At 43.7% G+C, this 15,957-nt stretch overlaps 1 protein-coding gene across 2 annotated transcripts in view; it reads right to left on the bottom strand.

Annotated features, from left to right (window-relative positions):
- Nucleotides 1-15,957, bottom strand: part of LOC109306272 (E3 SUMO-protein ligase RanBP2-like) — a 60,005-nt gene extending 44,048 nt beyond the window's left edge. The window contains exons 1-11 of one of the 2 annotated variants that reach the window (XM_019529596.1): nt 15,830-15,957; nt 12,088-12,155; nt 11,497-11,608; nt 10,623-10,775; nt 8,432-8,662; nt 7,898-8,043; nt 7,202-7,394; nt 5,328-5,418; nt 4,348-4,557; nt 327-505; nt 69-244 (exon numbers count right to left, since the gene is read on the bottom strand). In XM_019529596.1, the coding sequence (XP_019385141.1) occupies nt 69-244; nt 327-505; nt 4,348-4,557; nt 5,328-5,418; nt 7,202-7,394; nt 7,898-8,043; nt 8,432-8,662; nt 10,623-10,775; nt 11,497-11,608; nt 12,088-12,155; nt 15,830-15,904 (1,634 nt within the window). In that variant the 5' untranslated portion in view covers nt 15,905-15,957. The remainder of the gene's footprint in view (nt 1-68; nt 245-326; nt 506-4,347; nt 4,558-5,327; nt 5,419-7,201; nt 7,395-7,897; nt 8,044-8,431; nt 8,663-10,622; nt 10,776-11,496; nt 11,609-12,087; nt 12,156-15,829) is intronic. The other variant, XM_019529599.1, reaches the window with a different exon arrangement.

Here is a 15,957-nt window from a genome sequence, read left to right as displayed (position 1 = left end):
CCCAATTCAAGTTACCATGTTAGAAGCAATTTAAAATGAATTAGTAAAAAAAATAAATAAATACTTACAATGCTTTTTTGTGAAGAAGAGTATAAACAGCCTCCCACCAGGATCTCTGTCTTTCAGTACAAAGCTGTTTGCTCACTGGTAGAGGCAAAAATTGCGGCTGATGTGAACTGTACTGAGTATTAAATTTCTCTTGCAACTGTAAGTGGCTAGTAAATATCACCCCAAGTAGAAACACCTGTTTTTGCAAGACAAGTACGTGTCAAACTATAGACTTACACTGTATTACAAGTGTTAGCGAATAAAAATAGTTTCCTTACCTCAAGGTCCAATAAGCAAATTGATTCAGGAGCATTGGTCTCAAGTCTTGATGTCTCCTGGGGCAAGTGGAAGAGCTGTTTTAACCACCTGCGTACTGCAGGTAAAATGGACATGAAATTCCACTGTAAACCAAGCCATATAAGGTGCTGGAGACTACCGTTGTGCATTCGAACAGCACCTAAGGGCAATAAAGAACTGGTGAATATTTATAAATCAGCAGAATCACCAGATAATCAAAACTAGGCATAATTCCAATTTGGAAGCCATAATTTAAATAAATGCCTACACACTGAAACCACCTTTTTGGTGTTGTTTTTGAATTTGCTTCTCTTCTTGACTTGCAGTGATCCCGAGTTAAAGGAATCAGGAAGCTTGGGACAACAAGTTGTATTTCCACAGAAACATATTAAAAGATTGTTCTCAATGGGATTACACATTAGGGGAAATGGGAGAGTATAAAACACTCCATTAAGTGTCTCACCAAGTGAAATTTTAGATTCTATGATTGTACCATCTCATAGTTACCGATTTTGAGATTACCGACTCAGCAAAAGTGTTTCAGGTAACAAAATCAGGTATTATGAATAGAGCATATATGTTGCAGCCCTGGGTACAGTTAACACGGCAACCTCTGAACACTCAATTTCATTTGCTTACACCTTGCTTAAAATTAGTATGAAAAATAATTGTTTTAGTTTTCATATTAGAAATGCTGTTGCTAGTATTAGGTAAACAACGCTCAAATCTTCAAGAACAAGGCAACTGAAAGATGGTCCTAAATAACATAAAAAGAAAAGCAACAAAAAAATTTTTATTTGGTAGCTGCTATAGTAGTTTAGTTTTTCAGATGCAAGAGACCACTTAACCCAGGCACCTGAGGAATTTGTCCATCACTTAACTACTTCTGCAGTTGGACGGACCTCCAAAAAAGCACAGAAGTGTTTGCAACAGATTAGCACTCTCTTAACTGAATTCTTACTTTAGAAGAGAGCAATCTAAAGTAGTAAGATGCATACTTGAGGTGGTTTTGGTTTTCTTTAAACTTTTCATTTGTGAAGGACGACTGTTTATACCCAGGGTAGGCAACATTTTTTGGCCAGAGTGCTGAAAAACACCACAATGCCTACCTTGGAAGGTGCCGAAGTGCCAGCATGCCAGAAAAACGAATGAGGGCAGAGAGTACATGGCAGGATGCCTTGCTTGTGCCCCTTGCCTCCAACCCAAAGCCCCTGCCCCCCAGCCTGGGCTCTGCAGCTGTCAGCAGCTACCCAGAACCTGGGCCAGCTGCAAACATCTGCTGCCTCTCACCCTGGCCCTGGGCTCCAGGGAGAGAGCACATACCGGCAATGCTCCCTTGTTGGAACCTGGCGTGGCAGAGCACAACAAGAGTGGTGCAGAAAGATGCCTGCTCTCAGCTGCCCTGCCATACTTCCCTTGTGTGCACAGGAGCAGTGTGGGCAGCAGCACAGGACTGTGCCCCTTGCTGCTGCCCCTGCCCGCAGGGGAAGTGTAGCAGGGCAGTAGGGAGCTTGGAGCAGGCAACTTTCTGCACCCCTGCTGTGCCGTGCCATGCCAGGTTCCAATGCTGCTTTGCAGAAGCAGCGAGGGCAGCATAGCCGGGAACACTGCCAGTATGTGCTGCCTCCCTGGAGCCCAGGTGGAAAGCCAACGGATGTCTGCAGCTGGCCCAGGCTCTAGGTAGTTGCTTTCAGCCACAGAGCCAGGGCTGCTTGCAGCAGGGCTTCCATGGCAGCAGCCTAGTCTCCATGGCTGTCAGCAGCTACCCAGAGCCAGGGCTGGCTGCAGCCGAGAAGCTACAAACAGCTGCTGCCCTCTGGCCCTGGCCCCGGCCCCAGCTGTCTGCCGGTTCCGGGAAGGCAGCAGGTGCTGGCACTGCACCCACTGGGGCCAGGACCAGGGAGGCATCGGCTGTTTGTAGCCTCCCAACTGCAGCTGGCCCCGGCTCTGGGTAGCTGCTGATAGCCACAAAGCCTGGGCTGCTCCCAGCAGGGCTTCCAGTGTCGCGGATGCCTGCTGGGAACAGCCCGGGCTCCTGACTGGCAGCAACTACCCCAGGGGTGGGCAATTATTTTAGGCGGAGGGCCACTTACCCAGTTTTGGCAAGCTGTTGAGGGCCACATAGGTAGCCCCGCCCCCTGGTCACCATCTTGGGAGGAGTGTCTCAGGTCCAGCGCCAGTGGGGTCCAGAGCAGGGTGCTGGCTAGCAGGGGTCTGTGGAGCCAGGGTGGGCTGCATCAGCAGGGACAAGGGGGAGCTGACCTGGCTCTATAGAGCCCCTGCTGTCCAGGGCCCCTGTGCTCCTGCTGCCCTGCTCTGACCCCGACGATGTTGGCCCTGAGACACTGGTGTGGGCCCCATGCACCCACCCACTCCCAGTACCCACCAGCCCCGTGGTACAGGCGGGAGGCAGCATGTCACCCCAACCCCCTGCTCTATGGCAAAGAACAAGCTGGTGCTGAGCGCAGGGAAAAGTGGCCCCTGCCCTGCCCTGCGGCTGGTGCTCCTTGCTGCAGTTGCTCACAGCCCACATGGGGTTGTCCTGAGCAGGCAAAGGCAGCCAGCCCCATGTGGGCTGCGAGCGGCAGCAGCATGGGGCGCTGAGCAGGTCTGCTTTTCCCACGCTTGGCACCAGCTTGTAACCTGCCCCCACTGCCAGCCTGGTCCCCATGCCGGCACAGGGCTTGCCCACTGGGGCTCTGCTGCAGTGGCAGCAGCTGTGGCACCCCCTGCTTGCCGCTCTGGGCAGTGTTTGCCATCGCCACCTCTTGGCTGCCCAGCGCACAAGCTCTGGGTGGGCAGAAGCACAGCAAGCAGGGGGGCCGCAGCTGCTGCCACCATATGAAGGCCCGATGGGCAAGTCTGGTGCCAGCAAGGGGCCCAGGCTGGCTGTGGGGGCAGGTTACGAGCTGGTGCTGAGCATGGGAAAAGCAGCCACACCCCTGCCCCATGCCCAGCACCCCATGCTGCATGCGTGGAGCTGTCTGTGCCTGCTCAGGACAGCCCCAAGCAGGCTGCAAGTGGGTGCATCAGGGAGCACCAGCCACGGGGTTGGGGAAGGGCCACTTTTCCCTAGGCTCCTTCCGTCCCTTTACCTGAGGTTCCAGCATGGTGCAGCCACATGGTCCTAGGCCTGAAGCCCCTACTGGGGCTTCTGGCTGGGGGGGCGGGGCTGGGTGGGCCCTGCTATTTCAGGAGCCCGCCAGGCTTCCCCTGTTTCCTACTGCCCCTGGCTCCTGTTATTTTTGATAGGAACCAAAGACAGATAAATATTAACTTTTCTAAATTTTTTAGGGACCCCACGGGGTCCGGACAGAATGGCCTCACAGGCCAGATGCAGCCCACAGGCCATATTTTGCCTACCCCTGAGCTACCCAAAGCTGGGGCTGGCTGCAAACAGCTGCTGCCTCCCCAGCCCCAATGTGTGCTGAGAAAAATGGCCTTGCATGCCATGCTTGGCAGACCCCTGGTTTATACTGTCAGAACACATTAGCTTAATTCAGAAATACCCACCATTTCATGTATACCACCTAAAAAATAGCCCAGGAAGTAAGGGCATTACAACCTTTTTGAAATATCCATTTGATAGATCTGGATGTGGGCTGTCCAGAGAGATCAGTTCTTCCAATGCAATACTACATTTAATCACCTGAAATGTCAAGCTAACAGTCTCTAACTTAAATAAGCAGGTTGCTTATAGATTACAGCCTTTGCACATATAATCTCCATCTAGTCTAACAGAAAAGGTTTCATCTTCTGGGGATGTTAGACTAACCTATTTTCCATTAGGTTAATGGAAAAGTAGATGATTAACAGATAGCTGGGTGTTGAGTTCTCAGGCTTATTCAACTCATTTATAACCACAAGGTAAATTATAGTCTAAAATTACTTTGAGAACAAATTTGTTCTCAATTGCAGTCCGTAATGTTCAAGTACCTATACGTAACACCTGCATGAGCATGACCTTAATACACAAAATACACTTAAAGTGACATATCTTACCAATATCATGTCTAGCAAGTTCCATACGTTCCGGTGGATGTACACTGATGTTTCCAATATCATCTGTGCCAAGGAAAGACCGCTCTCTAGAAATGCCTCTCTCAAAGAGTGCATTAAATAAAGTAGATTGCCCACTTTTGTTTGCAAAAGACTCCACAATCTCTTTAAAGAAGTCTTGCTTGCCATGACTTAGGTTTAGCAACATGTGACCTAGAAAGCAAGATACTTTGTTAATTCAAAAACAATGAATTACGTTTTTTTTTTTTTAATTTAAAATGAATTTTGTTCAGTAGCAAGCATCTTAGGGCAGTAACCCAGTATGTCAAAAAAGAGGACTGTAGACAAATTTCTCTTTCCAAGAAATTCCCTTTGACTTCTATTGTGCCAGAATTTAACTCCATACGCCCAAGTCCTTTCATGCTCCACACCGAGGCATCTAGGCCAAAGAATTTTGATATCCAGTCCTCTGGACATGAATATGGAACCTTTGGTAAAGATGGTTTAACAAATATGGAAGAAAAATCCCCACAGTACATCCAGCATTCTTTATTTCCACAAATAGCTATGATAGGAGCTAGAAGGAAATCCTGAAGAGCATCTCATTCAGAGAGCCAATAATCCAAAAGCACAAAAGGTGAAAGAAGCCTTGGAGTACTAACAGCATTTGAAGAAGATTCAAAAAGGTACAAAACTTTTAAAGTTGGTATCACTCAGGAGTATGAAAGAAGGGTAGTGGGAAAATGTACTGATTTTTCCATATTAACTCATTTTTTCACATGGCAGAAGAAAAAAAAAAGATGGGGAATGAAATACTGTTGCATGATCAAAGATGCTTTTAAATTCAATCATGGGATATCAAAATAACTACATATATGCCCAAAGTCGAGAGTAAATTCTTCTCTCTCATGTTTTGGAACAGTTTAATGTTTCTTACAAACTAAGTAACAACTTTAAGAAGTTTCAGTTAATATTTTTGTTACCAGACTGGCTTAGTCGATCACAAGCTAGCATTTCCACTATGTCTTGTCCGGCTTGGTCTCCTTTTATAAGTTTTCCCTTTGGTTTAGGAACCTAGGAGAAATTTAAAGGGAAAAAAAATCAGAAAGTTACAAATTTCAAGACATTAGACCTCAACAATAAGAAAATTTTCCTAAATTTTCCTAAATTCCTGGATATGTAATTTACGAAACACTTTTGTACGGAAAGAGAGAAGGAGAGGAGAGAGAGACTGTTACAAGAAAGATTAAGTTTGCATGAATGCAAACTATCTCCAGATTACAGGCACAGCGATGGAAGGAGACCCACTGATTTTGTAAGATTAAACAAAAGAGAGATCTAAGTTCTTAGAAGCCGCCACAGTAGAAAAGTACAAGTCATCTTTTTAAGCCTTTTTAGCGTTATGGGCAATTCTATTGAGCCAGACAGTACACCACCTCATAGGAAGAGGGAACATATTTGTGTCTGTCCAGAAGTTATTGTTCAAGTCCCACAGAGTGCTGAGGGAATTAGCAGAGGTCATTGCGGGACCCCTGGCACAGCTTTACGAGCACTCGTGGTGCTCTGGTGTGGTGCCAGAGGACTGGAAAAGGGCCAATGTGGTTCCCATTTTCAAAGAAGGGAGGAAGGAAGACCTAGGAAACTATAGGCCAGTTAGTCTTACCTCAATCTTGGGTGAGCTTTTTGAGAGAATTATCCTGGCACATGTCCATAAGGGGCCAGCAGGGGAGATTATGCTAAGGGGTAACCAACACGGGTTCATTAGAGGCAGGTCCTGTCAGACCAACCTGGTGGCCTTCTGTGACCAGGTCACATAATCCTTAGGCGCTGGGGTAGCAGTGGACATAGGCCTTCTTAAAGTCCAGAAAGACTTCGACACTGACTCTCACCCCATTCTCATTAAAAAACTAGGGGACTGTGGTGTTGACACCTATACAGTCAAATGGGTCACTAGCTGGCTGGAGGGCCGCACCCAGAGAGTGGTGGTGGATGGGTCATTTTTGACCTAGAGGGATGTGGGCAGTGGGGTCCCCCCAGGGCTTGGTCCTTGGGCCCGCACTGTTCAACATTTTCATCAGTGACTTGGGCAGGGGGGTAAAAACCACCCTGTTCAAAGTTGCTGATGACACTAAGATGTGGGGGGATTTGGGCACGTTAGAAGGGAGGAATAGGCTGCAATCGGACCTAGATAGGTTACAAGGGTGGGCGGATGAGAACAGGATGGGTTTCAACACTGAGAAGTGCAAGGTGATGCACCTGGGGAGGAAGAACCGGCACCATACCTACAGGCTGGGGAACTCCCTTCTCATCAGTGCAGAGGCAGAAAAGGATCTCGGAGTCATCACTGATGCCAAAATGAACATAGGCCGACAGCATGGGGACGTGGTCAGGAAGGCCAACCATACCTTGTCATGCATCCACAGATGCATCTCAAGCAGGTCCAAGGAGGTGATCATCCCCCTCTACATGACACTGGGTCAGGCCGCAGCTGGAGTACTGCATCCAGTTATCGGCGCCACAGTTCAGGAGACCTGGGGCTTTTAAGAGGAGGCTAGACGAACACCTTAATGGGGTTGTTTGACCCCAGTACTTTTTCCTGCCATGGCAGGGGGTTGGACTTGATGATCTGCTCAGGTTCCTTCCGACCCTACCAACAATGAAGCTACAAGTCCCTGCACTTGTATAGAATTCACTATTCCTAAATCATTCCAGACAGGTGACTATCAAACATTTTCTTTAAAATCTCCAATTTAAGAAGATACAACAACATCCCCATTTGCTCTCCTGAAAAAAGTATACTACTGCAAGGACACTACATCAACCTAGGCATAACAAAAATAAACTAAAAACTACTTACTTGAAAAGCAATCAGGTAACACAAAGCTGCCAGTTCAGAAACAGCTCTCCACTGGGCCTCGCTGTGTTCAGCCATTTTCAGTAGCAGAGTTCCAGCATGCAGGTAGAAGTGACCTCTCATTTCCATGAAAGTCACAGACAGTTCATCAGTCCCATTCACATATGGTTTCACAGAATGAAGTGCACTATCAAAACTACAAGACAAACAAAATTTGTTTAAACTAGTGCCAGCTGCATACTAGTTTTAGAGTTAAGAAATTCTACTTGCAAAGTGTAAATGGTATGTTGAACTGAGAGAGAGCTATATAGAAGAGAATCTCAAGTTCAAGACTCTTGTTAGTTTCTGGTACACTTTACTTGTATACAGAAATATTTCTATATAAGAGCCTACCCTCCGACTCTTTTGTTGCTAAAACCTCTTCCAAATAGTAAGTATGCCAGTGGAAAAATATTCACACCCCAAGAAGGGTCAAGAAGCACACAACAATGCAAGTCTGGTTCTCAACAATATCAAACCAGGGTAGCACAACACAGAAACACGGGTTTTAATAACTAGCAGAGAGTTTTTTAAAAATCAGTTGTTTTCCTAAACCACTTGCATAGTGAAACAAGCCTACTTGATAATTTTTTAGTGCAGACCAACATCTCTTGGCATTGAGAAGAAGTGTTTCAGCATGGGAAGTTACAATGAGAATACCTTTCAAGTACTTCTCTACTTTCTTGAACGTTTCTAGTAGAAAGTGTCATTACTACAAGGTTGGAATAGGCCAGCAGCAGATCCTTGTTGGTGGTTCTCCAGTTACTTTTATCAGATTCCGAGTCCTGTACAGATTCCAGATATTCCTAGAGAAGATTTACCATAAAATAAGGTACAGTCAATATCTTGGTGGGCTAGAACACTTCCACTTCCAAATCTCACTAGCTACCACTGACCGCATTCTCCATTTTACAAGCTCAACATACAATCCACATACATTTCATCCTAGTGTCCAGAGAGAAAACAGAGGGAAGTTCTGAGCTTTCGGTTCAAGACAAAACTAAGAGTCTTACTTAAAACACATTCAACTTAAAAATGTTGAAACGCTAAGCCAGAGCAAGGATGAAAAACTAATGTTGTTAGATTCCCCTCCTTCTTGGAAAATTCAGGAATTACACTAATGCAACTTAGTGTAGAAGACTAAAAACTGTTCCCTTGTGCCCCCCCCCGAGCCTATATTAGAATTAAGCACACCTTAAGTGTCTGTACAACACAGGAACACCATTCCAAGCTTGACCGAGAAGTTATCTTCTTTTCTGCTTCACAGCAGTGAGCCACAGCATCTCCAAGTCGCTTGTTTGACCGGTAGAGTTCAACTAGCCTGATGTTTACATAGACATCATCTGGTCTTGCATAGAGTTCTGACTGAATCAGGTCAAAAAGCTGATTCCATCCATCCTCGCCTTTACAATCCAGTAACTGCTCCTATTAAAAAACAAAACCAACATGTTTATTATTTTATGTGCCATTTAACTATGCAACTAACTTTGCTATTTCTGCTCATACAGGTTGGACTGGTTTGCAGAGGGCTTTCAGATTTATTTAAAATATTAAATTAACATTAATAAGCCTTAACAGAAGTAACTGATATTTTGCATCTTTAAACATGTTTTGGGATAGGTTTAAGAGCACATCAGAATTCTGTTGCATCAGTAATTAACTTTGTTTTACTGACAGAGAAGTCCATTAGAGGTCTCCTACTGCAGCTTATCTAGCCACAAATTCATTTTTAGAAGGAGGTATTCTGTTCCCAACGCAGAAGAAAGTTATGCACCTCTACGCAGATCAAGTCATACTGTGTTTCTGGAGACACCGTTCCGAAGCATACTAATTATATTTTGAAAAGCAACAGAAGTCTCACATCTTATGTTCATGAGCATCCAAATCCAAGACAAACATATTTAAAGGACCAAAACATTTATTCAAGTCAAGATAATAAAAATTAAACCATCAGAGTAGTCCTCTTTCTGAAAGAGCTACTATATACATGCATGCTACGCCCTCAGAGCCACACAAAAGAAAATGTTTATGTACAATGAATTCATGATATACAGTTCATACTTAACACAGTTGCCTTCTATGTAAAAAAAAACCAAAAAAACACCCAAATTTTATTTAAAACTTCTGAAGTCTGACTACTGAAGTATTTATAACTGTTCCCAAGAAACTCTAAAGAAATAAGCAAGGTCTGAGGGTTACTAGTACAGGGCTGAAGACCTGCCATATAACATCTGCTCAAATTGACAACAACCTTGAATTTAAAACAACCCCCTCTAATTAGATTCTATACCTAACAAATTTATAAATTTTCCATAATTTTACATGTATTGAATCTAATTATTGAAGGGTCAATCTTTAATCCATGCCCCCACTGCTGCAGGAGGGTAAGTGATCAAGCAGCTTTCCCCCTGCTTGCGCCTGCTCCTCTTTTCTCTCTGTTCTCCCTCCAATCCTTCCCGTGCCATCCTCTGCTCCCTGCCCCTCCTTACCCCCATGCAAGTTCCATCCAATGAGCACACCCCCAGCCCAGCCCCTGCAACAGTGGCATGCAGCCCACACAGCTGCTACAGGGCCAGGTTGAAATTGTGCTTAATGCCCGGGCTGCAGCATGGATTGAGCCTGTCAGTGCAGAGCAACGGTAAAAGGTAGGGAGGGAGAAGGCCAAGGTGGGGGAGCAGACAATGCATAGAAGGTGGAGGAGGAAGGCAAAGAGGCTGCAGGGGTAGATGGCAGAGTGCAGAAGGACAGGCAGCAGCTGTGACTCCAAACCTAGGAACGGGCTGTAAATATGATAATCAGCCATTAACTCCGATCAGGGGGGGAAAAAAAAAAAAAATATCAGTACTAGACAAGAACAATCCAGGAACAGTATAAAGGTCTGCTAACTTGCTATCCATGAGAACCAGAAATGGCCCTATGATCAGTAGATTCTCCTTTTATTATCCGATTTCTGGACTAGAAATCAGATTTAAGTTTCTCATATAACTCTCTCTGGAAAGAATCTTAAAACCACTCGTAAGAATGTTACAGTATCTACACTACCTAGCACATAGAAACCCTACTCCTAGAGTAAAATCAATTATGTGGCGACCACTGTAGAAAAAAACCAAAACAATGGTTCCTACGCCTCAGTTGTAAACTTTATGTTAATATTTATTACAAGACTGTCAAAGTGTGGTGATCTGCAGTGGTCAAAGAATAAGCAGATTCAATAACCAAGGGAGAAAGAAAACAAATATACTCAAAAAGCCTAACCAAAAAGGTTAGAAAAGACGAAATCACTATATCAAATTGCCTTTGTCCTAAATTGCCTTTGTTTGTTTTAAAAAAAACAAGAGCATGCATAATTAGAAGTTAATGATAAAACTCAGGTGGATTAATTTACCTTCAATCTGTACACAGCAGGGCTTCCAGGGAAATGTTTAGCAGCTCTCTCAACCCAATATTTTGCTCTTCCATCGGTAACATCATTTTTACACAGTAATTCCGCAATTTTCAGTACAAGGTCTTTCTGAGTTGGGTTCAACTCCACTGAGCGCTATTTCCCAAACACAAGACACAAGTTACTTTTGCAGACAGCATGGAACATTTCAACATTTATCTATAGTGTAACTAGAACAAACATGAATTCTAACTATGAAGAGCAATACTGGTGATCAATATGTACTTGGAAAGTTTGAAATGGGCCATAAAGATACCTTTAGAAATTCCAGGGAATAGTACTCTACCAAGATGCATTTTGAATCTGTTAGCAGCAAAATCTTAAAGAAGGGGAAGATACTTATTGTGGTAGTTTTACAGCCACGTACATCCAGAACAACTATCATGCGTCTTAATTCTATAATATATTTTACTAGTAGTTAGACTCATCAGGTTGGAGGTACACAAGAATCTTAGAACCTAAAGATGGTAAACTCTTTTCAATGCAGAAAGAGTTAAATAGTAGAGCTTTTTAAAGATCAGCTGTGGAACTGATGTTGGACACAGACAGTGTTATAATTGTCTAAATTTGGTTAATTCATCATTGGTGTAATTACCATACAAAAAAGAGTTTGGAAGAAACAGAGGAATCCTTCTTCCCAATTTTTCATCTTGTGCATTTGACAACAGAAGAAGCTTTATCAGATTGTTCACTTAGATACAGCACAGTTGCCTCCTATCTGCTTTGTATAGCAAAAAGCAAATAGAAAAAAAAAGCTGACCACCCTTTTCTGAATTCTACATAATTCAAATAGAATGCAGGATAACCTATTACTTACCTTATAACAACCCACAGCCTTTTCTATATTATCTTCAGCTTCATAGAGCTGGCCAAGGAATCTGTGGGCTTTTGGGTCTCTTTCTTGTACGCTAAGGTATGTTGATATATACCTAGAAAGAAAGAAAAAAAAGAAAAAAAGTTTCCTGATCACTACTTAAAAAAAAATCTAAACACTTAACCCATTCTTGTGCTGAATAGTGAGGGTTAAAACCACAGCATTTAGCTCTGCAGCCCCAAATCAGCACACAGCGTTTATCTGGTATATAAGGATGCTACACTTGCTACTAAATATCTGGATAGCACAAAGAACCAACAAATGCATACTGTGCTGTAGAACTGTGACTACCTCAAAGAGCAGATTTACTTTTCGATTTCCAATTTTCCTTCAGGTTCTCTACTCCCACACCCCCCACCTCCCACTCTAAATCTCTCTTGCTCCATCAAGTTGCATCAAGGATAAGATGCACTGAACACTACCTGAAATTAACACGGTTTTGATATTTAAAGTACATATGATAAATAGCTATATAATAATAATATGTAATTAGCCATCATAGTAATTAAAAACAATGTTTTTAATGCATGTTACCTTTTAGCAAGTTCATATTCTTTTGCTTCATAATACAGCTTAGCAAAAAAAAATCCTTTCATTGATTTCTAGAAGGCGAGAAATATGAAGTGTTATGGCAAAACTTTCATAAAATACAACAGTCCTATATATAACCAAGATAGTTTAAATATGATTTTCAGTTTATCTGTATTCAACTAAGGGACTAAACTTTAGACACGTATTTTCAATCCTACTCCAGTTTCTCATTAAATTGTGTTATTCTTACCCCAAACTATTATGAAGTCCTACCTAGCAAATAGAAAACTTCACTGCCTGAGTATATATTGGGAATGTTTTTGTTGACTAAGAAAGGATCATTTCGGTCAAAACCAAACATGATCATTTTGGTCAAAACAGAGTAAATTTGCTGTCGAAAGTCTATTATGCATCGATCTAGATGAACTCCCTCTTAAATTATATATATCAGAACAAGTCTATCAGCAGAAATTGATTTTCACAATTGCAGAAATAGCTCATTATTTCTAGCCACAGAACTCCTGATACCTTCTGTTAGTTCACTCTAAGAGGAAGAATTGTGCTTGTGCAAAAGTTAATTTATAATCGGGTGCACTGTATGTGGATCACTTCCCACATTCAACAATTGTTTAAAATATGTGCGTCAACTACAGCAACTTCTTAATTGGAAGGAAACATTTAAAATATTCACTATACAGTTAGGTTCCTTTAAATACAGTTTTGAAACTACAATCAAGATAACTCAACATTACACAACCAGACAGTACTCTGAGAAATATCAGCCTTCTATACACCATGGTCAGAGAACTACTGCATTAATGGCAATCAAAAACTACTCAATAATTATCTGGAAAGCCTGCAAGGAACAGGAAGGCTTTATAAGCCACAAGGTAATTCTATGAAAGGAGGATGAACTGTGGACATTGAGTTGAAAACTAAGAATTTTGCTTGGTTTGCAGCAGTAAGTTCAAGCACTTCTTTGTTAACAGGATAATATTCAACTTTCAGCTCATTTAAGATGTGTGGCAAATAGAAGATGAGCCATTATTTCATACATTTCATAGACATTGGGGCTGGAAGGGACCTTGGAAGATCTCAAGCCCAGCCCCCTGCCCCAGGGGCAGGAAGTCAGTAGGGGTCATAGGATTCCAGCAAGATAAACATTCAAATTTCTCTTGAAGGAGTGCTTGAACCATCTCTGGCGGCAGTCTATTTCAGACCTTGGGGGCTTGGATTAAATCCTTTATATTTTTAAACATCTCTTCGCTTCAAGTCCCCTATCTTAAATCAAGTAGAGTGATTTTCTGAATGAAGATGGAACAGATTTAAACTTCAAACTTGCCTCTATGGCCTATGGTATAGATTCAAAACTGAAATCTAAAGATGCCTGTGAGCTAGTCTACTAGAAAGGGACTAATGAAGCAGTGTAGTCACACAGTATCCAAGATCAGTGTAACTGAGGAATAAGAAGCATGTATTTCTACTGGTTACTCCTTGCATTCAGCTGTAGCATAGTTCAGTGTCACTCAGTGCTCCCCATTTCTGTAAGTCTTTCACACAGCAAACAAGAGATGAAAAGTATTAAAAGTGGGGTGTGGTTAATAAACATCTGCAATGGCCAACTTCTTAAATTCAACAAATACCAACTTGTCATCATCTGGTTTAGAAAGGATCTAAATTCTGTGACTCAGCCTCAACAAAATCCTTGCGTGTTTGCTCAGGTAAGAGACCATACAAATGCTGCATTCATTGATCCCGTCGAAATCCTTCCGTGTGTTACAGTGCACACGGATGTGCGTATGCCATAAAAAGGCTGCATTGTTAAATATCCTACCACTGCAGTTTGCAGCAAGGTAAACAGCAAATACAGACCTAGGGAACAAACACCAACTCAGCATGGCTGCATGAGACCTTTGAAAAAAAGGTCACATAATGGCTTGTCAATAGGCCAGGGGCACCCATGACTCCACCATGACAGCTTACTGACCACTTCCTGGGCTTGACAGCTAGGGAGCTGGCTATCCAGACCCTCTTTCCTGCTACATTAAACATGCCAAGAACAAACATTTTTCCCACTATATAAGAACTCCCACTGACTGGGTCAGACCATAAGTCCATCTTGCTCAATATCACTGTGTCCGTGGCACAGAGCAGAGGCTGAAAGGGAACGTGACCTGGCTACGACCAGGGGTGTAGATTGTAGCTGTGTTTGTCTAAAGACACAGGCAGACAAGGTTCTTTGCATAAAGCTGATATCTTTTATTAGGCCGACTCAAATAGTTGGACAAATTCTTCTTAGCAAGCTGCGGGTTTGTGCCTGAAAGCTTGCTAAGGCGCATGTTTCCAACTGGAGCTAAGGACGTTACCATGCTAGCAAACAGTGTTCTTTATCTCCTTGGCTCTTCTGCCTCAGTCCTATCTGACTCCTGTCTTTTCTTCCTACCTGATGTTATATATAAAAAACAGGCTATACAAACCAATGAGGCATATAAATACACTGAGCCTCTTGTGCAACAATGGGTTATTCAGGACCTGGCTATCAATGCAGCGACTTCTCTGCTATAAGTAGCCCAAAGCACGGCCCTTCCCCACAGGGCTGATTGCCCTAGTGTTCCTTCGCCCTATCACTACCCTGTCATGTCAGTGCCTACGATGCCCAGCCTTTTGATGATCTAATATCACTTCATAGTTTCATAGTAGTTAGGGTCAGGAAGGACCTGAACAGATCACCTAACCTGACCCACTGCCACAGGTGGGAATGAATGCTGGGTTCACAAGACCCCAGACAGGAGATCATCTAACCTCTTTTTGAATTTACCTACGGTAGAGGCAAGGACCACTTCCCTAGGAAGTTGGTTCCACATTCTGGCCACCCTAACTGTAAAATATTGCCCCCTGATCTTTAGCTTAAACCTATTCTCAATCAGCTTATTGTTTCTCATCACCCCAGGTGATGCTAAGGAGAATAGGGCTCTTTCTAGTTCCTGATGATAGGACTTGGCGGCAAAACTACTTTACATGCTGAATGCTTATCTTCTCTCAATTTTCTTATTCAAATTGTCCCATGTTTCCAACAAAGCCTTGACTGGGATGATCTAGGAGTGCCTAGTCCTGCTTTGAGCAGGAAGTTGAACTAGGTGACCTTCTGAGGTCCCTTCCAACCCTAATTTTCTGATTCTATTTGAGTCAGTCTAATAAAAGATATTGGATTTACCCAGAGAAACTAAACTGGCAAGCACCAGGGGTTTTCCCCACTGTTCCTCTGTCACTTGCAGCCTCCGACATTTAAAAACTAGGAAGCCCTGCCTCTGAAGCCACACTTCTCACTTCCCTGCTTGCTAACTCCTCTGCCCCTTTCCTCTAAGAGCCTGTCCCATCCCTCTTGGAATTGGTCAAAACTCCCCACCTCCCTCACAGCCAGTGGCCAGGGGGAATGTCACACCTGAATGAAATACAGCCTGAAAGAGAACCGCCCCCTGACAACTGGACACTCCCAGCCTACTAGTTTCCTTTTCCAACTCCTAGGTCTGCTGTGATGGGAAAGAGAAAGTGATAAATCCCGATCAGCTTTCCCTTCGCCATTCAGCAGGATCCCGTGATTTCACGCACCCGAGCACAGCCAGGATGAGACACAACTCCTCCCCTGCCCCCTATCTTTATTAAGGCCAAACTCAATCGGGCAAGGCCCAAGAGTAAAGCTCCCAAATTCAAGCCTGCCGGCCCGCCTCGACCCGGCCACGCTCACCTCGCGGGGCGACGGAGCGGCGGCCTGCACGGAGGCGATGTACCGCTCCACCTCGGCCTTACTGCGCCGCATCATGGCGGCCACGGCGGGCAGCCGTTCCCCGCGGACCAGACCGGGCTGGGAGCGCC

Source organism: Crocodylus porosus, unplaced genomic scaffold (genome assembly GCF_001723895.1).
Source record: "Crocodylus porosus isolate Cpor-Errol unplaced genomic scaffold, CroPor_comp1, whole genome shotgun sequence".
NCBI lineage: Eukaryota > Metazoa > Chordata > Crocodylia > Crocodylidae > Crocodylus > Crocodylus porosus.
The sequence above is the reverse complement of the archived record's forward strand: the minus strand, read 5'-3'. Positions and strand labels throughout refer to the sequence as shown.